Below are 23,438 nucleotides of genomic sequence, written 5' to 3'. Positions count from 1 at the left end.
GTGGAAGGTACTAGAAGATACTGCTGGGGATTAAGCAAACATTGAAGCAAATCATACAGGTAGTTTGAGAACAGATGTTCCTAACATACCCAAGCTCAGGGTATTTATTGTAGTTCATGCCAGTCCTAAGATGAAAGACTAATTTTTAATGAGCCATGAAAGGGAAAGATGAATGAGATAAGATTAGTCTCCACGGTAATAACTTCCAGAACAAAAAAAAAAAACCCAGTGTCTGATAAAACACAAAATGAAGGAACAAAATGAAAACAAAGCAAAGCTTCAGGGGCTATGCAGGGTCACCTGCTTTGGGCGGGGGAGCCGAGAGGAGGTAGGGGTGAGACTATATGGTAGAAAAGGCACTCTCCGTTGGGTCATAGACCAGGGACTACTTTTCTGGCAAAGTTCTTACAAGAACTTCTAACTTAAAGATGGGTTACACTGTTTCCCTTTATAAATAAGGCAAATGTTGCAACTTCTGTGAAAAGAGTGCAGAGGCTGGGACTAGAATTGATCAATGACAGAAAGGATTCAAAGGGGAAGGAAGTCCAGAAGCAAAACACCCAAGGAAATCAAGGCGGTTGGTGGAGGTAGTTGAAACTCACTGAAAGGAGACTGGGAATTTGAACTGGGTGCTAACTGTGAGCACTGGATCTCCCAGAGCAGCCAGCCATGTCAGTGATGACTGAATAAAAGGGACTTAAACGTTCTATTAAGATATTACTTAAACTGGGGGCTGAGGATATATTTGGATGAGACTGTGTTAGGTCAGGGAAGGAGGTGACCTGATGTGTGTGTGTGTGTGTGTGTGTGTGTGTGTGTGTGTGTGTGTGTGTGTGTGTGTATAAACTGGCAGCTGTAATAGCATGTGTAATCAGAAGCTCCAAGGCACTCCTAGTTCCCATGCAGAAATCTGGTGCCAGAGAAACAATGAGACTTCCAGGAGCTCTGAGGGGAAACGTTTGGGAGACTCCTATCTTGACAGCAAAAGCCAAGTATGCTGATTGACACATCACCCTAGCTAGGTGGGAAGCATCCCAGATGGTTCATGGTCCAAGCATTCTAGGCAGACAGAGAGAGAGAGAGAGAGAGAGAGAGAGAGAGAGAGAGAGAGAGAGAGAGAGAGAGAGAGAGAGAGAGAGAGAGAGAGAGAGAGAGAGAGAGAGAGAGAGAGAGAGAGAGAGAGAGAGAGAGAGAGAGACAGACACAGACAGACAGAGAGACAGAGACAGAGACACAGAGAGAGACACAGAGACAGAGAGAGACAGAGAGAGAGAGAGAATTATCTGGCATTGGTGGCCTCACCCCTATCATCCTAGCTTCTTAAGATGTTGACATCTGAGGATTGAGGTTCAAAGCCCAGCCCAAGCAGGAAAGTCCATAAGACTCTTATCTCCAACAAAAACCACCAAAAAAGCTGGACATGGACTCAAGTTGTAGAGCACTAGCCTTGAGCCAAAGAAGCTCAGGAACATTGCCTAAGCCAAAAGGCAAAAGGGCTGGAGGAAAGCCGGGCGCTGGTGGCTCATGCCTGTAATCCTAACTACTCAGGAGGCTAAGAGCTGAGGATCATGGTTCAAGCCAGCCCAGGCAGCAAAGTTCCTGAGACTCTTATCTCCAATACACTACCAGAATAGCCAGAAGCAGAGGTTTGTCTCAAGTGGAAGAACCAAAGAAAAAAGGGCTGGAGGTGTGGCTCAAGTAGTGGAGTTGCCAACCTACCAAGCACAAGGACCTTAGTTTAAATCCCAGTACTGCCAATAAATAAATTTTAAAAATTAAAATTATCATTGGAAAAAAATAAAATTATCATTGGAGAAAACTAGGTAAATAGTGTATTGAATTTGTATTCTTCCTTCCTTCCTTCCTTCCTTCTTCCTTCCTTCCTTCCTTCCTTTCCTTCTTTCTTTCTTTTTCTCCTCCTCCCTCCCTCCCTCCCTCCCTCCTCCCTCCTTCTTCTTTCTTTCTTTCTTTCTTTCTTTCTTTCTTTCTTTCTTTCTTTCTTTCTTTCTTTCTTTCTTTCTTTTTTTTGTCAGTTGTAGGACTTGAACTCTGGGCCTGGGCGCTGTCTCTGAGCTCTTCCGCCTCTTCCAGGCTACTGCCGAATTAAGCCACAGTGCTGTGTCCAGTTTTCTGGTGGTTAATTGGAGATAAGAGTCTCATGGACTTTAGTGCTCGGGCTGGCTTTGAACCTTGATCCTCAGCTCTCAGCCTCCTGAGTAGCTAGGATTACAGGCATAAGCCATTGGCTCCTGGCTGGCCAAGCTCATTTTGAATCTCAGGAAGATATGCCCATGACCTCAGATTTCTTGTTGGGGTGGGAAGAATCTATCAGAGCATGTTTCCCTGGAGATTGGTATGGTGATCTCCAATGTTTCTATATTTGGTGTGTGTGTGTGTGTGTGTGTGTGTGTGTGTGTGTGTTTAGGGCTTGAACTCAGGGCCTGGGCATTGTCCCTCAACTATTTTGCTTATGGCTAGGGTCCTACCATTGAAGCCACAGCTCTACTTCCTGCTTTTTTGGTGATTAATTAAAACTAAGAGTCTCATGGACTTTTCTGCCTGGGCTGCTTTGAACCCTGATCTTCATATCTCAGCCTCCTGAGTAGTTAGCTAGGATTATAGGCATGAGCCACCAGCACTCAGTTACCTGGAGATTTTTTAAAGTGATTTTCATAACAGACTCTAAATTTATTATTAAGCTACTCGTGTATTTTAGAATCAGATAACTCTGGGTTCATGTCTCACCTTTTAAAAAATTGTGTACATTTAAGATATACTTAGATATACTTGAGAGGTTTTCTTCTTTTTTTTTTTTTCTTTTTTTGAGAGAGTTATGGGGCTTGAACTCGGCTTGGGCACTGTCTCTGAGCTCTTTAGCTCAAGGCTACCGCCCTACCCTTGAGCCAAGCCCCACATCCTGTTTTCTAGAAGTTAATTGGAGATAAGAGTCTCAGGTCCTTTTGTGCCTGGGCTGGCTTTGAACCTTATCCTCAGATCTCAGCCTCCTGAGTAGCTAGGATTACAGGCGTGAGCTACTGTGTCCAGCTTGATTGGTTTTAGAGCAAGGATCTCACTATGTAGCCTAGACTGACTTCAAACTCAGCATCCTCCTGCCTCAGATTCCTTAGTGCTGCAATTACAAGCATTTTCTGCCACTCAGCTTGAACATGTTTGTGGTGTGTGTGTGTGTGTGTGTGTGTGTGTGTGTGTGTGTGTGTGTGTATACTTGTCCTGGGGCTTGAATTCAAGGACTGGGCACTGTTCCTGAGCTGTTTTGCTCAAGGCTATCACTCTACCACTTGAGCTACAAGGCCATTTTCTGGCTTATAGTGGGTAATTGAAAATAAAAGTCTCAGGGACTTTCCAGTCCAGCCTGGCTTCAAACTGCAATCCTCAGATATCAACCTTCCATAATAGCTAGCCATTACAGGCAAGAGTGAGCCAGTACATGAGGTTTTAATACACATAGACATGGTGAAAAGATTCTTAAAAATGGGTACCATTTTGCCTGTGTATGTGTGTTATATGAGCATTTAAAACGTATTCCATAGATTTTCACCATATGATGCACTATTGTTAACTATAATCATATTGCTGGGTGGAAGATCTATAGATTGATTCATCTTACCTAACTGTAACTTTTTGTCCTGTGACCTACGGCACTCATTTTTGCTCTAGGCTTGGTCACCATGTCTGTATATTCAGAGGTCCCACTTTTGACCCTTTACTTAGTCATATGACTAGTGTCCAGGTGTTCAAAATGGGACTAGGAGTGAGTTATGCCTCAGAAGGCCAGCCAGAGGCCTATCTGAGCCTATATATAATTTGAGTATGGTAAGTGAGTTGAGTCTTGGGCTTGAGTCTCAGCGTTAACACACAAGCAAGCTGTCCCCTTCTTTACCAGGGTGTCTTTTAAGGAAGGACACTTGGCAGTTGGTACTGTTCAACAATGAGGCCAGCCTGTGATTTTGTGTGTGTGTGTGTGTGTGTGTGTGTAAGAGTTGTTATGGTAATTGTATTTTTGAAAGTCACTAAATTGGCAATGAACATGAAATTGGGACTATGGGATAACAAGGACCCATGGGAATGACATAAATAAACCTATAAAAATAAACAATACAGGGGCCGGGAGTTTGGCCTAGTGGTTAAAGTGCTTGCCTAGCATGCATGAAGACCCGGGTTTGATTCCTCGGTACCATATACATAGAAAAAAGCTGGAAGTGGTGCTGAGACTCAAGTGGTAGAGCTCTAGCCTTGAGAAAGTCCAAGGACAGTGCTGCTCAGGCCCTGAGCTCAAGCCCAGGACTGGCAAATAAATAAATAAATAAATAAATAATACAAAGGGTGGAGCCAAGAATACAGGAAGCATTAAAGAACACATGAAAGTCTGAGTAATCATGAGTTCAGGCAGGGCTGGCATCCTGTGCTGGCCTGGACAGATGAGAAGTGTGAGCCTGGCTGGTGTGGTTTCATGGTCTTGACTGTAGCTCTTCTTATCAATGCTGCAGAGCCATTCAGCTCTGTTGAGAACCCTCTGTAAGGAGAGAAGAGATCATCTCCTTCTGTCCCCAGCATCGGAGGCCCGGCATTCCTGTGCTCTTTCTTCCCTTTCCTGTCTCATCCACCTGAGTCTCCCCTGGGAATCTCCCATGGGTGGGGATCGAGGAAACATGAGCTCTCGGTCCTTTCTCCATAGCTCTTGGCACTGGACAAGTGCCAGAAAACCCCATTTTTGTCCATCTCACCACTCTGAGGAATGGAATGTGTAACTCACACACCTAAGTACGTGGAATAACAACGTGTTCTCTGAGACATCATGAGACCAGATGGGCATCTCATGAAGATTTAAGAGAACCTTCTCTATGGGGAGGCCAGACAGCCTGAGTCTGGATTTGGGGGAGATGAAATGAAGGGCCAGCCCTAAGGTAAGGGTTGTTTGCTGTGTCTGCCACCTCTCTTCTGACTCAGGCGCATTCTCTGTCCTGATCTACCCTAGAGGATGACTCTATGGATGGCTGTCCTGACAAGGACTCTATTTGGTTTGGACCAATGAGTGTTATTCAAGGATGAAGGGCAAATGGAGGGGGAGGAACACTTTCTACCACTTACCTGATGGTGGTCTATTCTTCTAGGATGGCTCCTGTACCCCCATCCCCTACTACACAGTCACAATGGCAGTAATACTGGCCTCTGTCAGTATTTGAAAGTCAGATCACTCATTGTTGGTTCCTTTAAGCCCACCCACACCATCAGAAAAAGTACCTTCACTCAGGTCTTCTCATTTGAACCAAGTGAGGCCAGTCCTGGGCCTTCAACTTAGTACCTGGGTACTGTCCATTAACTTTTTTGCGCAAAGGTGGCACTCTACCACTGGAGTCACAACTCTTTATTTATCTTTTTCACTTGTCTTTATCATTGGAGATAAGAGGCTCCTGGACTTTCCTGCCCAGGCTGACTTAGATCTCAGCTTCTTGAATAGCTAGTATTACAGGCATGTGACATGGGCTCCTCTCTGAATTCATTTCTTACTAAGACTGTGTCTGTCACTTGGAGAAAAAATGAAGACAATGGGGATCCTAACATGGTGGTTTGGTTTGCTGAGACAGTGGGGATGGAGGTGGTAGAGGCAGAAGGAGAGGGAATAAATGAGGGCCATATAAGAGCAAGACCCAGGGATCAAGCCTCAAAGTGAAGTAGTCTTTCATGGTTTCCAAGGAGTGAGGTTGGATCAAATGGAAAACCATGTGACTGTCTTACTGTCCGGTCTTCTCCCTCCTCTGGCCCCCTCTTTCCCTCTCTTCTAACCTCCTCCTTCTCCCTTACGTCTCTCTCTCTCTCCAAGGACTAGCCGGTAATTGTCAGAGACAGTCCAAAACCTACAGGAGGCAGAATAACATTTTCCTTCAGGCTCATGATTCTCAAGACGTTTTCTCAGTGGAGTTGAACTTTCCACTTTATGTGAGTGATCTCTTCTTTTCTTTTCTTTTCTTTCTTCTTTCTTTTTTTTTGTCCCAATCCTCTGGCTCATGTTGTACACTCTGGGGTTGGGGAAAGAAGAAACTAACAGTGCTTTTGAGTAACAGTTCCCTCGGTTCTGCAAAGCTAGGTCCCTTTGAAAGGCTTTGAAATTGCCACATAAAGGCTCAATTAGTCTTAGCCAAGGGGCAATTCTCTTTTTTAGTCTGCAGTGTGGAAGAATGGGTGGTTTTCTTCTAATGGTAGCAACTCCGTAGAGCAGATGAGCTGTAGCTTTCAGGCTTTGAAATGAGGGGAAAGAGCTATTCCGCAGAGACATATGTTTCCCAGAAAGTGTGGTTTGGTTAGAACGCGTGTGTGCCATGGCAGACCTTCCTTTCATAGGGGCTTCAGTGTATGTCAAAGTGGCAGACTCGGGTAGGAAGGAGGGGTGGCAAAGATGCTGTAAGGAGTGAAAGGTTGGCCAATTTAAATCTCAGACCATATGGTTTTATTCAGCTAGTGTCCTAAGTGATGGCTTAGGACAAACAAGGTTTGAACTCAAGAGATTAGAATCAATTCTAATTCCCAACCGATTTTCATTTGCAGTTAAGCTTTCTCTTTTTGGAGGGCAGAAGGGGAGGGAGAAGGGGTTATGTGAAGGACTAAGATTTGAACCCAGGGTTGATGCTTCTGATGCTTTTGTTTGCAGGCTGGCATTCTACCACCTGAGCCACAAAACTATGAAACAGTAGCTTCCCCTGTGCCCCCCGCTCCCTGCAAGGGAACAAAACATAGACTCAGGTTTCTACAAGCCACTAGTTGCTTGTTTGTTTGTTTATGTAGTGAAGTCCTTTTTATTTTATCCAAGTTTCTGCTGGGGCAGGGGGGAACAAACAGTTGGCTCATGCCAAGTGCTACTCAGGAGTCTGAGATCTAAGGACTGCATGCAGTTCAAAATCAGCCAGAGTAGGAAAGTCCATGAGACCTTATCTCAAATGAACCAGGAGAAAACCAGAAGTGGAGCTGTGGCTCTAAATAGTAGAGTGCTAGCCTTGAGCAAAAGAACTCAGGGACAGCACGCAGGCCCATAGCTCAAGCCTCATGACTGACAAAAAAAAAAAGTTGGTTTATGTTACTCTTCAAGAGAGCACCAGCAATCCAGAAAGTGATGTGTCAATAATATATATATATATCATAAGACATATATAATGGTATAATAAATATTAAGAATCAAACAGGCATGTTACTAAACGCTTATTAAGCATGATTCATTAAGAATGCGCTCATGACCATTTACTCCTTGGAGGCAGATCTCTAACTATATTCCTTTTCATATTTTTTCCCTAAGTTCTAGAACAACTCCTGTTTCTTGTACATGAGCAATGTACTAAACCTATTTTCTCATCAGTTTATTTCTTGGGAATACTGTCGCATCATATAGGAATCCATGGCTCAAAAAGATTTATTACTGCTGAGATACTGCATTTGAAACTGCTGTCATATCCCATGGCCTACTGATAAAGGGATGCAATAGCAAATGAAGGCCGATGACCTGGTCAGTCATTTGTAGAATCAGTGTGGGGTCTCTGGTGACTATTGTGTTCACATTCCTGCCATTGGAGAAGACAGACTGAGCTGTGCTTGAGGAAATGAAGGCACTTTACTGTGGCAATCCATATTTCTCTCTTCTGACACATAGCCTGGGTTTCTTTTAGCACAGGGTGGAGAGAGGATGAAGATTAGCAGAAGATTTATGAATTGGCTAAGAGTGTGGCCCTTCTAGTGGCACCACTGCTGCACACCCAAAAGTTCTGTATTCAGGTCCCTCTCATGCCAAATTTCTGCCAAGGAAGGAATAGAAGCAGAAATTGGACTCCAGACCGCCAGGAAGTGATATGTCTCTGGCTGGCACATCTCAGGAAGGAGATGGCCTAGTAATAAGAGGCATTTAGTTCTGGAGAACCAGGAAGAGTGAGCACTGTATTTTCTTGTGTGAAGATAGTACCAGGTGGCCTAGGCTTCGTGACTTTGAATTTAAGCAGACCCCATGCCCTGCCATCTGCTTTTGCTGGGGCTGCTTTGCCTCTCATCATAATCTGCTTCCCTACATGACCCCCAAATCTTGTGTTCTATGGGCTGTCCGGGAGAAAAGCAAGGCAGGAACTGTGTCATAGTCCTGGTATGATCATCTCTGGTTCCCCTGGAATCCTGCAGCTGGAGGATAAGGCTTTTTGGGTGGGATGTACTCTTGGACTGATGGAGGGAGGAAAGGCTTTTGTGTCACAGCTTAAGATTCCTGTGAGGCCAGATACTATTCCAGTGGGCCTTTAAGCTTTCTTAATGAGGGGGTGCTCCTTCAGATTCAGGTGTTTAGTCACCGAGTGGTGTTTACTTGCCTGCAATGAATAGCAAGTTTTTTTTTTTTTTTTTTTGGCCACAGAAAGTGTTAGCAGGTCACTCAAATAAGTTGTTTCCTCCCTTAGGATTCAGATTTCATCTAGGTAAGAAGGAGGTTATACACACATATGTTTGTTTTTTTCTTTTTTGTTGGTTGTGGGGCTTGAACTCAGGGCCTGGCTGCTGTCTTTGAGCCTCTTTGTGTTCAAGGCTAGCGCTCTACCAATTGAACTATAGATCCACTTTCAGTTTTTTTTTTTTTTTTTTTTTTTGCCAGTCCTGGGCTTGAGCTCAGGGCCTGAGCACTGTCCTTGGACTTTTTCAAGGCTAGAGCTCTACCACTTGAGCCTCAGCACCACTTCCGGCTTTTTTCTATATGTGGTACTGAGGAATCGAACCCGGGTCTTCATGCATGCTAGGCAAGCACTTTAAGCACTAGGCCAAACTCCCGGCCCCTACTTTCAGTTTTTTGAGTGGTTAATTGGAGATAAGAATCTCATAGGGATTTTTCTAGCTGGGCTGGCTTCAAACTACCACCCTCCTATCTTAGCTTCCTGAGTAGCTAGTTTTACGAAGTGTGAGTCACCAGCGCCCGGTGAATTATGAATTATATGTTCTAAAAGGCCTGTCCTGGTTGGAATCCTGAAGAGGTGTGTGTGTGTGTGTGTGTGTGTGTGTGTGTGTCCCTGTGTCATCTTGAGCCTAAGGGACAGAGAATAGTTTAATTGAGAGGATGGATTTTAGATCCACCATTCTCTGTCAGAAGCATGCTTAAGTTTTCTAATCATCTCCCATGTGTCACTTTTGTCCTTGGAGTTGGTTTTCATGCCTGAAGGCTATCTGTAGAGTTCTCCAATTTGAGAAGCAACTTATTTTAATGGTTGGATACTGAGAGAAAAATATCAGATAGCTTCATTACAGAGTCATTTTTCCCCTCTAGCCAATGTATTTGTTTTTGCTGAATTAGATTAATTGTCAATATACAATAGTAGGCATAAGCATGAGCATATGTATTATTAGCATGTTAAAATAATTTGAAGGGGAATGGCTCAGGTGCTAGAGAAATTGCTTAGCAAAAGTATCTTAAGCTTCCTATCAGTTTGTCTTGAGGGGAAAAAAATGAGTGAACACAATTGCAGTTAATTTATTCATTTAATTCCAGTTAGAGGAATGAATAATTTCCATGCAAACAGCAGTTTACATTTCAGCAAACAATATGGTTTTAAAATGACACAGCACAATGGTTCCAGGCTTATTTGCACACAAGACTACAGGACATAGAGATGAATTTGAGAAAGTCACCGGCACGAGACCAGATGTTGCTATACCACCATCACTATTCTAAAAATAACATTTGGTAAGCTACTTCTCTGCTTCATGGTTGAGCTGTTTTCATGGCTCTTCATTTCTATCTAAGCATACTACAATTAGCGGAGAACCATTTGAACACTGTGATTAAGATCTATATGTTAATTTTCCACTGGATAACATAACACTTTTATTCACTGAAAAAAGTCACCAATACTCACTGATACTATTTACAAGAGAATTTTTTTATTTGAATTTACATGAAAGGAAGATGGTACAATTTAGGATCAAATATAGATGAATTTGGTTGACACACTCAACTGTTTCATGATCTACTTTTTTTTTCAGGTCTGAGATTGAGATTCGAACTCAGTACCTGACACTTTTGCTCATTGGCTAGCTCTCTATCAACTATGCCATAGCTCTAATATCCTTGATCTATTCTTAAGGAAATTACTTTTTTTTTGCCAGTCCTGGGACTTGAACTCAAGACCTGTGCTTTTTTGAGGCTAGTACTCTACCACTTGAGCCATAGCACCACTTCTGACTTTTTTCTATGTGTATGGTACTGAGGACTTGAACCCAGGGCTTTGTGTATGTGAGGCAAGCACTCTTACCACTAGGCCATGTTCCTGGCTTAAGGAAATTTCTTATTAGAAGAATAAGGATAATCAGAAAAGTAGTAAAAGCAAAATGATTAATTTTGTAAAAATGTACACAACCCCAAATGCTTCTTTGCTTGGCTTTTTTGGGTGCATTGTGAAAATTTGGTAAAATCAAAATTTGTAAATAATTTTGGTAGGCTAATGTTTGGATTTTTAAAAATACTAGCACTAGAACTTGAACTCAAGGTTTTGAGCTCTTGCTTGGCTTTTTTTTTTTTTTAAATCAAGGCTGGTGTTTACCACTTGAGCCACTTCTGTACTTCTGGCTCTTTGCTGGTTAATTGGAAATAAGGGTTTCCTGGAATTTTTCTAGTAAGCTGGTTTGGAACCTCAGTCCTCAGCTCACAGATTCCTAAGCAGTGAGGATTACAGACATGAGCCACTAGTACCCCACATAATTTTGTATTTTCTGGGGTGAGCCTGCTAGGTAGTGATAGGAAAAAAAAAGACTGGAGCTTCATTGTTACAGAAACCAGCAAACAATTTAAAACTCATGCCAGCAAACAATTAAATGATTCCTTCTCTACCAAAAATTAGAAGTTGACCAAATGTAGATGGATCAGTGTCAAAACAGGTACCATTTATACAGGCTCTGCTTTAAAATCAAACGGATAAAATGAAGAAAGGTAAACACCCTCTATCCCCTATATATAACAGTACAAATGGATTGAGAAATGATACTTACACAGACCTAGGGAGTGCTGATGACAGCATATGAGCTTGTCAACCTCTCTAAGACTATGAGGATGCTGAAAGCCTGAATATCATACTTTTCCCCCTATTTCCTGGGGGAGGAATTTGTGCGTGCGTGCGTGTGTGCGTGCGTGCATGTGTGTGTGTGTGTGTTTGCCTGCCTGTGAGTATGCTGGTCCTGGGGCTCCAAGGGAGGAATTAAAAATAAGAACACACTAGAAACACACTGTAAAAAGAATTCAGAGCTCTCTGTCCCCAAGATTCTTGCATGAGAAATGGAAATATTTCTCCATAATAAACCATGGTGGAAGAGGTTTCTAAACAAACCCTCCAAACAAACTTCTGTATCACTTATCCATTCTTATCATATGCACACTTGAAAATCATGGTCACGCAGTATATCTGCAATGCTCTCTCCATGGTCCCATCAGACTAGAAGAGCAGAACATTTCATTCAAACAAAACTGAGTCACACAGAGAGGAGACATTTGGGTCACATGTGCCTCAGAGTCAAGACTGGATTCCAAGTAGAGCTCCTTTTGTGAAACAAGTGTAATTAAGACAAGGGCAAGAGGGCCATAAAGACTATGTTTATTACTGCCAGTGGCAACCCCATTCCTTTCTCTTTCTTGTTACTTCCTGCCCACAGAGCCTTTGAAATGCTTTGCATTGAAGTGTCTGGACCTAGATGGGGATCTTGTCTCAGGCTTGCCCACCTTCATCAATAGAATGGTTTCCATCAAGCTTAGCTTGGTCACAAGAAAAACTTTCCTGAAAGCTCTAATATTAGAGAACATCTCAGAGGATAGTAGGAGCTGGTAGGGGGGTCAGTGTACTGGCATGAACTCTGTGCCTGGGAGACTGTATATTCGACAGGGAAGAACCTATTCATCCATTGCCGTTGAGTGTAGATGCCTTATTCTATACCCATTTGCCATTCTCGTGCTGATAAGATCACAGAATGAGGGAACACAGAGTTCAAGTCTAGCTCACCACTTGTGGTGTCTTTCCAGATGTGAGATATTTAAACAGTGGCTCGAAGACTCTCTCTAAGCTTCTGCCATGTTGTTTTGTGTTTCAATGTTGTCTGCACAGAATAAGCAGTCAGTAAAGGCCAGCTTCTGTCGGTGAGCAATCTCACGGGTATGGTTTGTCTACAGCTGGCAGGTGTTGGCTCCGTGTCAGTTGTTATCCCTTGCGGTCAAGGGACGTTGTGCTAGCATCAGTAACCAGTGGCTGTGGTTTACATCTATGCCTCTGCACGGAATGACACAGAAGCACTGGGCTTTTTGAAGACAGAAAGACTTCTCCATGCAACTTGTGAGCGCGGTCACCGGTGGGTGATGCTCTGAATACTGACTGGTGCGTTCTCCCACGCAGGTCACTTGAGCCGGATGCAGTCCACCTCCTCAGTGGCAGGCACCACACTGGTTTTGAGGTCCAGGTCCACGCTGGACTTGCTTCCGTGCTGGGAGGGCTGCCAGTGCAGCAGCAGCATCTTCTTGAAGTACTTGGCGGTGTGGTTCTTGACCGTCACGAAGCACACGGTGTTGATCATGCTGTTGCTCATGGCGATGCACTCGACCACGTAGAAGGCGGTGAGGTAGTGCTTCTCCTTCACGAAGACGGCAGGGAAGAAGTCACGCACGATAGTGAAGCCATAGAAGGGCGCCCAGCACAGCACATAGGCCGTGAGGATACACATGAGCACCAACACCGTCTTTCGACGGCAGCGCAGCCGCTTGCGGATCTGCTCGGTCTGGAAGCCCGGGACGGCCTTGAACCACAGCTCCTGGGAGATCCTGGCATAGCACAGGGTCATGGTGACCACGGGGCCCACGAACTCCAGGCCGAAGATGAAGAGGAAGTAGGACTTGTAGTAGAGCTGCTGGTCCACCGGCCAGATCTGGCCGCAGAAGATCTTCTGCTGGCTCTTGACAATAACAAGCACAGTTTCTGTGGTGAAATAGGCAGAGGGGATGGCGATGAGGATGGATACCACCCAGACCAGAGCGATCAGGAACGAGGCCGTTTGATAATTCATTCGTGGTTTCAAGGGGTGAACGATAGCCAGGTATCTGGAGGGAGAGGGAACCCAGTGGGCAGTGATCAATATTTAGAAATAGGACCTTTTGCAAGTGCAAAAGCCACAGTGCACACAAATTAGTTGTAACTAGCCTGAAAACACACACACACACACACACACACACACACACACACACACACACACACACACACACACACGTGCGCATAACAGAAACGGCACAGTGAATTTGCATGTGCCCACTATCCCGATTTACCTAGCCTCATCTCCTCCTAGCAATCTCCTCTGGCATTTCAGGTCATATGGGTTGAATGGATTTAGGCATTTCTCCTGATTGGCTGGGGAACAAATAATCCCACCACTCTGAGGTTTATCTCCCCAAATACATCCTTCACTAACGTAACACCTCACTGGGTGTCTGTGAATTCACAGAAGATAAGGTTTGCTCAATGCTTGCTATGGGCTCATAAACACAAAGGATCTGTTATTATGAATGGTCAACCTTTGTGTTCTCATCTTGTCATCCTGCCTGAGAAGGAATTCTCTCCCAGTTCTGCATTCTTGAAGGTCAGCTGTGTACCTTCTCCCTTCCCAGGGGGAGAAGAGGGCATTTTTTCATATAGTAGGTGAGGTTTTCTCTGTCCAGTCCTGCAGATACCAGAATCAAGGATCTTGATACAAACCTTTTACATTCACCTTCCTGGTATGTCTCACACTCCAATGAAAAGGTGTGTGAAGTCATCTATCTCAGCACCGCAAGGCATTATCTCTGCTCTTTCAATGATCTGCACTGCTCAGAAAATAAAAAGCCAGAGTGCTATGAGATTGAGCTCATCTTTATGATGACACCGGAGAGGGATACAAGAAACAGTGTTGGCTCATCCTGGACTGGGGCCGGGCCCTCTCCTAATCACTGTCCCTCTGGGATAACTGTTTTGCCTCTGTAACAAATGACTACAAATATAAAGGCTCGAAATGATACAAATTACTACCTTACAGTTTCAGAGGTCAGAAATCTAGGGTCACTAGGCTAAAATTAGTAAGTTGACCAGGCAGTAGTCATTTCTGGAGGTTCTGAAGCTTACATATTTCTAACACCATTTTGGGCTATACCAAACAGACATGCCAGTGAGAAGCATTATGCATGTGTCCCATCAAGTATCAAATTCATAGGCCTTCTAAGCCTGTAAACTAGATGCTCTGGAAAATCTCTGAGGGCTTTTTTTTGGTGGGGGGAGGTTGGTAGGGTGGTTGAGGGGCTTGATTTCAGGGCCTGGGACAGCCCTGAGCTTTTCCACTAAAGGCTAATGCTCTCCCACTTTGAGCCACAGTAGCACTTTTGGTTTTCTGGTGTTTAATTAGAGATACAAGTCTCATAGACTTTCTTGCCTGAGCTGGGTCTGAACTGCAATCCTCAGATCTCAGCCTCTGGAATAGCTAGGATTGCAAGGATGAGCGACTGGTAATTGGTACTCTGAGGCTTTCTATTACCTACCCTTACTTTTTTTTTCTTACCCCATCCCCCTTTTCCTAAGGCTGCCAGTATTTCTTGGCATATCACCTGTTGAAAGCCAGTAATATCCAGTGGAATCTTTCTCACCTTGTGTCATTCTGACGGTAACTGCTCCCTCTTCTGGTTAAGAGTCTTTGGGATCGCATTAGTTTCACCTCAGTTAAACAGCATCATTGCTGTGTTTAGGACTAGCTGGTTAGCAGCCTTACTTGTACTTGTTGCTTTAATTCCCCTTTGTTATGCAATATAACATATATAACATTTCTGGGTCTTGGGATGTAATTATCCTTGGGGATCATTATTCTACCTATTCAAAGTCTTTAAATAATGCCAAGCCCTTCTATGGTGCAAGACAAAGTCAGGATTTACCAGCTCTCTCTCAGTCTGCTCCCATCATGCTCACTATCTTCCTAATGCCAGAGGAAATCCCACATTAAATTCGAATTCTTTATCACATAATAACATCTTCCTCACTCTGTTTGATGTTCCCAAAATGCAGAGCTGTCATCAATTAAATCAGAAAGAAGGGAACACTGGCCTAGATGTATTCAGTCTACGGCCATGCATTTAGATAAATCTCTTATGCTCCTGGGACTTGGTTTCTGCAACTGTGTAGTGGGAAGAAGTATCAACTTTATTGGCAATCTGTCAGGATGTTTGTCAAGTTCTAAATCATGGGGCGGCTTTAGCACTTTGCTTGCACTGATCACTTCCCATGACTCATTTGCTGGCGAGAGAGGTATCTGCATAGTCTTCTTGCCATCTATCTGCTTGAATGTGTATCTTGAGGTTATGGGTTGAATATTCAACCCCCAGATATCAGCAGGCTCATATTTTAAATACTTGGTCCCCAGCTGGTGTCTCACTTTTGGGAAATTCTGGAATTTTAGGTTCTGAGCATATCTTTAGGAGGCAGGACTTAGCTGGAGGTAGTATGTCACTGGGAGAGCAGGTCCTTATGGGTATATTGCTCCCAGTCTTTCTTGTATTCCCTTTCTCTACTTCCTGCCCTCCATCAAGGAACTCTTTCATCACGTGTTCCATCTGCCATGATGCTTGGCCTAGGCCCATAGAGCTAAGTATCTATCTATCTATCTATCTATCTATCTATCTATCTATTTATCTGTCATCTATCTATCTATCTATCTAGCTCTATAAGATAAAGATGTCTATCTATAAATACAGGTTTCTATATCTATAGATAGATCTATAGATGGTCTAGGTACATGGAGCTAAGTATATCTCTATCTATGTATCTATCCATCTATCTGTCTATATATCTCTATATAGATAAAGATAACTATAAATATAGTTTTCTATATCTATGTAGGTATCTATATCTATATCTATCTAGCTAGACATGCATATTTGTTTTTGTCAGGTATTTGGTCATAGCCATGAGAAAAGTAATGCCTCAAGGTCAATGGTTTCTTTTTGACTCTCTATGATTGGAATCTTTTAGACGGTATAATTTGAAAGAACACCTCTTCTGCATGAACCCAGCCATTCCCTGTCCACACTATACAGAGATGGCACTGGTTGGCTCTATTGGGTTTCTACATAACAGAACAGGTGTACTTGGCCAAGGAGCACACAGAGGTGCTGCACAGGATGGACTATGTCTCTCGCAGGGTGTGCACACCTATTTAATTCTGGGGCTGAGCATGAAGTGGTTCTCCATTGCCTCAAACCAGCATTAGCAGGGCAAAGGTGAAAGTTTGCCATTTACCGTTCTGACTTACTTACTTTCTTTCTTTCTTTCTTTCTGTCTGTCTGTCTGTCTGTCTGTCTGTCTGTCTGTCTTTCTATCTGCCAGTCTTGTGGCTTGAACTCAGTGCCTGATCACTGTCCTTGGGCTTTTTCAAGGCTGGAGCTCTATCACTGGAACCACAGCACCACGTCCAGCTTTTTCTGTGGTACCAAGGAATTGAACCCAGGTCTTCATGCATGCTAGGCAAGCACTCTACCACTAGGCCAAATTCCTGGCCAATTGGCTTAGGACTTAATGGGGGAGGAGGATACTATTTATTATAGGCAGAGATGATGATATCGTCTGGTGGCTTACAAAAAGAGTGGTGACACTGAGGCAGAGTTGGTTTCTGGTTTAAAAAAATGGAATGATTCTGTTGTCTGTTGTGTTGTGACAGGTGATTGCATCCTGAGAAACAGCAACAAGACAAAATAAAATTGACAAGGGGTAACAGGATGGAAAAGGGGGCATTCTCAGTTTCATCAACAGCAGAATCACTGAAGGAATCTCATCAAAATTCACCTAGCCCAAGGGATTCCTATTCAGGAGTGGAGGTAGGGTCCAGGAATTGGACTTGGCATCTCTGTATCAAAGGAGACTGTGCTATCTTCCCTGGGAAATTTTGTGTAGTTAGTTGGTAAGTTCATAAACACTGGCTTATGAGCTGGAGCATCTGGGGGTTGTAATAAAATTTGCTTTTTCTTGTAGGTATCATGCTATAAAAAAGATTTATCTTGTACCAGTACCTGAATTTTATTACCATAGCTGAGAACTAATTAAGTGATTGATTAAAAAGGACAGCGAACCTAAATAGCACTGAGAACAAAGAGGACAGAAAGGACAAAAGATGATGAAACACATGATCAAAATGAGTTCCAGCACAGCTCTAGAGAGGGGGAAGTGACCAAGAGTGTATGACACTAACTGTTCCCCATTAAAAAGAGTCACAGGTAACCTGCTGCTGGCCTGCGTATGAAAGGTGCACAGACATTGTCATTAGCTGCTATTATGCATTTCAAGAAAATAAATTTATAATAGAGGTAGGACCTCTGGAACAGCACATGCAAATGTATGCAAATGAGCACACAGATGTATACAAAAAAATAGCAAAAGCAAGCATATCCTTTTTTTCAGTTCTGTCAACAATCCTGCTTTGTTGTTTTAAAATCAGTGGTACCAAAAGTCACCAGAAACAAGACTACCTATTGCATGAGTCCTGTGTTTGTTTTTTTTTTTTTAAATGAAGCTAAGGAACAGACAAAAGTAATCTATGATGATAGAAATGAGATCAGTGGTCACCTGGGGGTGGGTGGTTTATTGGTAAGAGGAATGAATAGATTTTCAAGGCCTTGGAAGCATTCTACATCTCAGTCTGGCTATAGGAGAAGCTTGGTATATATGGCCTTGACAGGAAGCTGCCCTACTTGCCTCTTCCATGGCTTCTAAAGAGTAACTGCCTGGATTTCTGCTCCGACCTTTGAGTTGGATCCCACACACTGTCATGGACATGCCTGGCCCCTGAATGCATGGCTAGAGTCAGGGAAAGGGGATGAGGTTCAAGAGCCTTCTACTTTGTCATATCTGGGGGAGCAGAACACAGCTGTGGAGTCGGTCCCTCTTTACCCTTCCACAGACCACCAGGACTGCCAGCCTGTCAGAGCTGCAGTGAGAGAGGGACCATCCCAGTTGGCTCATGTCCTGTATCCTGGCTCACGGTCCTCACCTGTCAATAGCGATGGCCAGCAGGGCATTGGTGGAGACGTAGAGGGAGACGGTCCGCAGGTAGTTGACAGAGGCACACAGCACGTGGCCGTGCTCCCAGGAGAGCTGGCGCACCACGTAATAGTCCATCTCGAAGGGGCAGCAGACAATGGCGACCAGGAAGTCAGAGATGGCCAGGTTAGCGATGAGCAGGTTGGTGAGGTTGCGCAACTTCTTATATCGGGCAAGGGCAGCGATAAAGACAAAGTTGCCAATGCCACAGATGAGCATGATCCCTGCCAGGGCCACACCGATGACAATCTTGGCTGCGAAGAAGGTCCGGGTCTTGGTGACGTCCTCATCTTCATCCAGAGGGAGATCATAATCACCGTAAGTGAAGTTGAGAGGGACTGAGGATGCATGATCTTGGGTTGGGTGAAAGCTGGGTGCCAAGCTAGTGTTTCCATTCTGGGCTGCCATGGTGCTGATGGCAGGTAGAGTGGTGTGAGGGGGAGGGGTGGGGATCTTCCTCTGAGCTGGGGGTGGGGGGCAGGGGTCCAGATCTTCTCTCACAGGGTCAGAAAGCCTAGTATCCTGCTCACATCCTTGGGGAGAGTTGACACACCATCCTGAATCCTGGAAGGAGACAGTGGACAGTGGACAGTATGTTGGAGAATCTCTGGTAGCATTTCTCCAGTTTCCAACCAGAGCAGCCACCACTTCTAGAGGACGTATGTAGACCTTAGTGACAAGGCGTGGTGCCCCCTTGTCAGGGCTGGCTCTGGGTGGAGAACTGGGAAAGGAGGTGGGGAAGAGATGCAAAATAGTGGGGCCAGGGTGAGGGCACAAAGGATTCCTTCTAGAATGGGTTCCCAAACAACTGGGGAGCAGCAGAAGAGTGTACTCTCTCACACAGGCCCCCCCCACTTTGGCATCCCAGAGGAAATCTCCACTGGATGGGCTCCTGTTTAAGCCCCAACTCTGTGCCAGGGCCAGGACTGGGCAACAGGGTCAGTGGTTTGCAGGAAGACAGAGACTCGGGGACAGGATGACTCAGGCTGTCCACATGAAAATGGTTCTGATGATTTCCAAGTCCATGGTTTGGCTGGGACAGAGGGATTCCTGCCTTGCTTTGGAGGGAAAGCCTTTAATCCTGGCTAATTTATGGTGTAACCTTGTGACTGGAAGCCTGGGCCAGCTGCTGGGAACAGCCTTGAAAAAGATGCTCTGGGATCCTGGAGGGGAGTACTAGGGGCTGAAGGTGTGTGTGTGTGACATTCATTGTGTGTACGTGTGTATGCGATTGTGTGCATATGTGTGAGATTGCATGTATGCGAGATTGTGTGTGCATGGGTGTGAGATTGTGTGTGCATGGGTGTGAGATTGTGTGTGTGAGATTGTATGCATGTGTGAGATTTTCTGTGTGTGTATGCGAGAGCGAGACAGAGTGAGAGAGAGTCGAGAGCAAGAGAGCCAGAGTGGGAAGAGAGAGAGAGAGAGAGAGAGAGAGAGAGAGAGAGAGAGAGAGAGAGAGAGAGAGAGAGAGAGAGAGAGAGAGAGAGAGAGAGAGAGAGAGAGAGAGAGAGCGCCAGCACTGTGAGTACCACTGCCTCCTGGGAAAAGGGCAAAGGGACATAGTCTTCATGGCTGTCTCAGGGATTCCAGCCCTTTCTCTACTCTGTTCTTCCCCATAGCTGCCCACCCAGTGGAGGGCTTCCAGCGCCCAGAGACTCTGTCTCTCCGCGGGGTGCTGGGGAGTTCTGGTGGGCAGCTCCAAGCCCTCGCTGAACTGAAACGCATCCCTGGGGGCGGCGGTGAGGCGGGAGATCCCTCAAGTTCTGCTCAAGGAGGCCTTGATCTCCAGATCTCCCGATCTCCACCGGAGAGGAAGCGAAGTCTTTGAAGTAGTAGCCCTCGGGAGGTGGAGACAGAATGCCTCGGGGTAGCAGGGTCCAGAGAAGAAACAGGACCCCAGCATCCTCAGACTGGGGGGGTCCCACCAGCCACCACCTACCCTTCCCCATCGGTCAGACACTTGTAAAGGCCTCCCCCCTGGCGAGGTTCAAGTTCCAGGGGTGTCTGCACCCCGGAATGCCCTCCCTCCGGATCGCCTCCGGGTCCCACCCAAGTCCCAGTTTCTGCAGACTGTTCTGTTTGGGACAGACAGCGGGCATCACGTCCAGCTCCGCATCAACATCCCGCAGCTCTCCATTCTCCAGACCTAGACGGGAGGGGACGCGGGGCTCCCCCACGTTTGCAGGACGTGCTTCCCGCCTGTGTTTGGGGGGCACATCCCTCTCTCCCCGCCCTGCTCCGCTTCCGCGTGGACTTAGGGGGCGCCGCCCTGGCGGGAACAACGATCAGATCAGAAATCCACGCTGGACCAGCAGAGCCTTCAGAACTTCCCGACCCGGAGAAGTCTACGGGGGGGGGGGGGGGGGGATACGGGAGGTGGAGAGGGAAGGACAAAGGGCGCAGGAATCTCTCCAAAGGTACTTGCCCCTTTCTGCTCACCTCTCTATGGGTGTGCGTCCCAGCCGAGTGGGCCTGGCCAGCCAGCCCAAGGTCCCCCGTCCTCAGAGGGTCCTGGAGCACTCAGAGGTGGGGCGGAAGGGGGGGGGTGTCTCCCCGCTTGTTTGGAGCCAGCCTGCACAGAGAAAAAGCGGGCGTCACAGCCTCTTCGCGAGGGGACGTCCCCACCCCAACCACCGCGTCTCCAGATCGATCGCGCGGATCTGGGCACTTACCTGTCCCGGGGGCTCCGCTCTGTGCACCCCGAAAAGCTTCGATGGTCGTGAGGGTCGCGGGATGGGTGCAATGGGGACAGGTCGCTGGGTCTTCACCTTGGGGACCCCGGTTTGGACTTGCCGCGCGGGCGCTCGCGTGGGGTGTCCCGGGTTTTCCTCCCTCGGCGCAGCTCCGCGCCGCGCCCCGCCTCGTCCCAGTCTCTACCTGGAGTGGGTGACTCGTCCCCGCAGCTCAGCCCACAGCCGGGGACCCCGCCCCAGGCTCCTCGCCCCGCCCCCTTCTCAGCTCCGCCCCCGGGGCCCCGCCAATCCCCGCCCAGCGCGCGCAGGGGTTCCGGGCCCCCCCGCCGTCTCACCGAGGTTTCTGAGCCCTTGCATCCAGGTGTGAAGGGAACTCGCGGCCGGGAGTCAATGGCGAGTTTCTCAAGATAGAGCACAGGCCCTCAACGCCCGGCTCTGGCTCTCCATCCGAGTCCCCCGTGCAGGTCGGATTGTCCTGCCTTCTGCAGGAGCCCAGGGCTGCAGGCCCGCGCCGCCCGCGGGGCTCCGGGAGAGCCAGGTGGGCCTGCGGTGCAGCCGGCGGAGGAGGCGGAAGCTGGGGCTGCGGGGGGAGGGAGGGTCGCAGGCGCTGCACCCAGCGTCTATCCGGCGGTCCTCACTCAAACTCTGCCATGACCCACTGCGGTCCTGTTCTCTGCTTATTCATCCTGTCAGGAACACCAGAGCCCTCCGTCGTATTTCCAGCCCTCTCTGACTTAAGTACTTCGAGCTCCATGGTCCTTTGGGCTAAGTGTTGGGAGCTGCAGATCTAAAGGCCCAGGTGATCTGAAGCCCTGCGCAGAACTGGCCCTGGGAGCGGTGGCGGAAGAGGGAAGGGCTAGTTACAGCAGAAAAGCCTGGTGCTGGCTGGGGAGAACCCGTCCCAGACCAGACACCTGCTATTGGGCTGCAGATTCAAATTCCTGGGTAGGTGACCTGGAAACTCCCCCCACCCTTTTCGGGGGCGAGGCATTGTCTCCTTCTGCCGGTCCTCTCTAGATGGAAATAACCTACCCTCCTGTTGCTGTTCTGGCATCTCTTCATCATGAGCAGGGACAGGAGACCATACTGTGGAGGCAGAAGGTTCTGTTACTTGGAGAGGTGCTGCCAGTTATTTCACATGGGCACCCTCGTTGGGAGATTCTTTTAAAGGCTTCACACATGTCTATCAGCTTCATGTAAATACTTATTTAATGGTGATAATAGGATTTGAATTGAGGACCTTGCATTTGTCAGGCAGGTGCTCAACCACTTGCAGCATTGCCCCCCTTACTCTTTCTTTTTCTGATAGGGCCTCATAGTTTTGCTCAGGATTAGCCTGGGACTGCGATTCTCCTACATACACAGACTTTACAGGTGTGCACCATTACGCTTAGCAACTTCAAGATTTTACTCTTTCTAGACTGTACCCATTTTTTTTAATCTTTATGGGGGAGGAGAATAGACCCTTTCTGCTGCCTGGTAATTTCATGGCATTCTCTACATTATGCCAAGGTGGCTGTCACACAGACATGAAGTTCAAGCATCTGAGTTTAGGTTTCCTAGGAAGATTCCAAGACAAACACCTGAGTGCAGGTAGTTAATTGGGAGATTGGGAGATGGTCCTAGAAGATATGAGTAGATAGGAGATAAGGAGGAAGAAGAACCAATGCATGATGGTTAGCAAGCAGGGAGCCCAGAGGCCAGCTGGAGATCACACTGTCTAACTACTGCTTCCTCTTCTCCCTCCCCACTGACAGTTTTCCTGAGGGTGAGAACTAGCTTTACTTACTTCTTTTTTTTTTTCATTTGTGGTGCTTGAACTCAAGACCTGGTACCTGTTCCTGAGCTCTTTTGCTCAAGGCTAGTCCTACCACTTTGAGCCCCAGCTCCACTTTCATTTTTCTGTTGGTTAACAGGAGATAAGGGTCTCATGGACTTTCTTGACTGGGCTGGCTCTGAACTGTGATCCTCAGATCGTGCCTCCTGAGTAGCTATAATTGATAACAGGTGTGACTCACAAGTGCATGGCCGGCTTTACTTCTGAGTTGTGGAATTCTTGGTGGGGTAAGAAAGCCTAAGGCTGAAGACAGCTTCCATGCTTAGGTATCAGGTGTCAAGGTGCCAGCAGTTGCACCTGCTGGTGAGTTCAGGTGGGCAGAGAGGATACAGAGTAGGCCCTATCTCCCTGATGCTATAAGAGGGGAGCAGAGGGGTGATTCTCTGGATGAACAGTACTGACCCTGGAGCTCATCCATCAAGTCAGGGGTGAACCCAGAGAAACCTGACTTGGGTAGGTGAAATTTTGAGGGATTGAAGATCTTGCAGTGTATAGTTGGAGGGGAGTTTATTTCCTCACTTTGGCTTAGAGAATGGGCAGCTGAATATGAGGAAAATGGATAGAGGTGGACAGATATTTAATTTGGGACCAGATTGTTTGAACCCATTTGGAGAACATACATAATATAACTTCACCAAGTGTAATATTTTAAACATCTTAAATTGGAATGTCCTACCATTATTGAGATTTCTATTACTGTATCAGTGTACTTGAGATAGTTGTTTTTTTTTTAAGTAAAGAAAAGAGATCAATTTAGCTTATAGTTTTGGAGGCTTATAGTCACAGTGCTGACATCAGCTAAGC

General features: G+C 46.2%; 1 protein-coding gene across 1 annotated transcript; it reads right to left on the bottom strand.

The window, feature by feature from the left end:
* Nucleotides 1-11,170: 11,170 nt before the first annotated feature.
* On the bottom strand, nt 11,171-18,634 carry Prokr2 (prokineticin receptor 2). Its single transcript, XM_090352790.1, has 2 exons — nt 18,052-18,634; nt 11,171-13,099 (listed from the first exon to the last, which is right to left on the bottom strand). The coding sequence occupies exons 1-2, from the start codon at nt 18,507-18,509 to the stop codon at nt 12,403-12,405; spliced, it is 1,155 nt and encodes a 384-aa protein (XP_090208916.1). The 5' UTR covers nt 18,510-18,634; the 3' UTR covers nt 11,171-12,402.
* Nucleotides 18,635-23,438: the final 4,804 nt, after the last annotated feature.

The sequence above is a fragment of the Megascapheus bottae genome, chromosome 18 (assembly GCF_031878675.1).
Source record: "Megascapheus bottae isolate mThoBot1 chromosome 18, mThoBot2.hap1, whole genome shotgun sequence".
Lineage (NCBI taxonomy): Eukaryota > Metazoa > Chordata > Mammalia > Rodentia > Geomyidae > Megascapheus > Megascapheus bottae.
The sequence above is the reverse complement of the archived record's forward strand: the minus strand, read 5'-3'. Positions and strand labels throughout refer to the sequence as shown.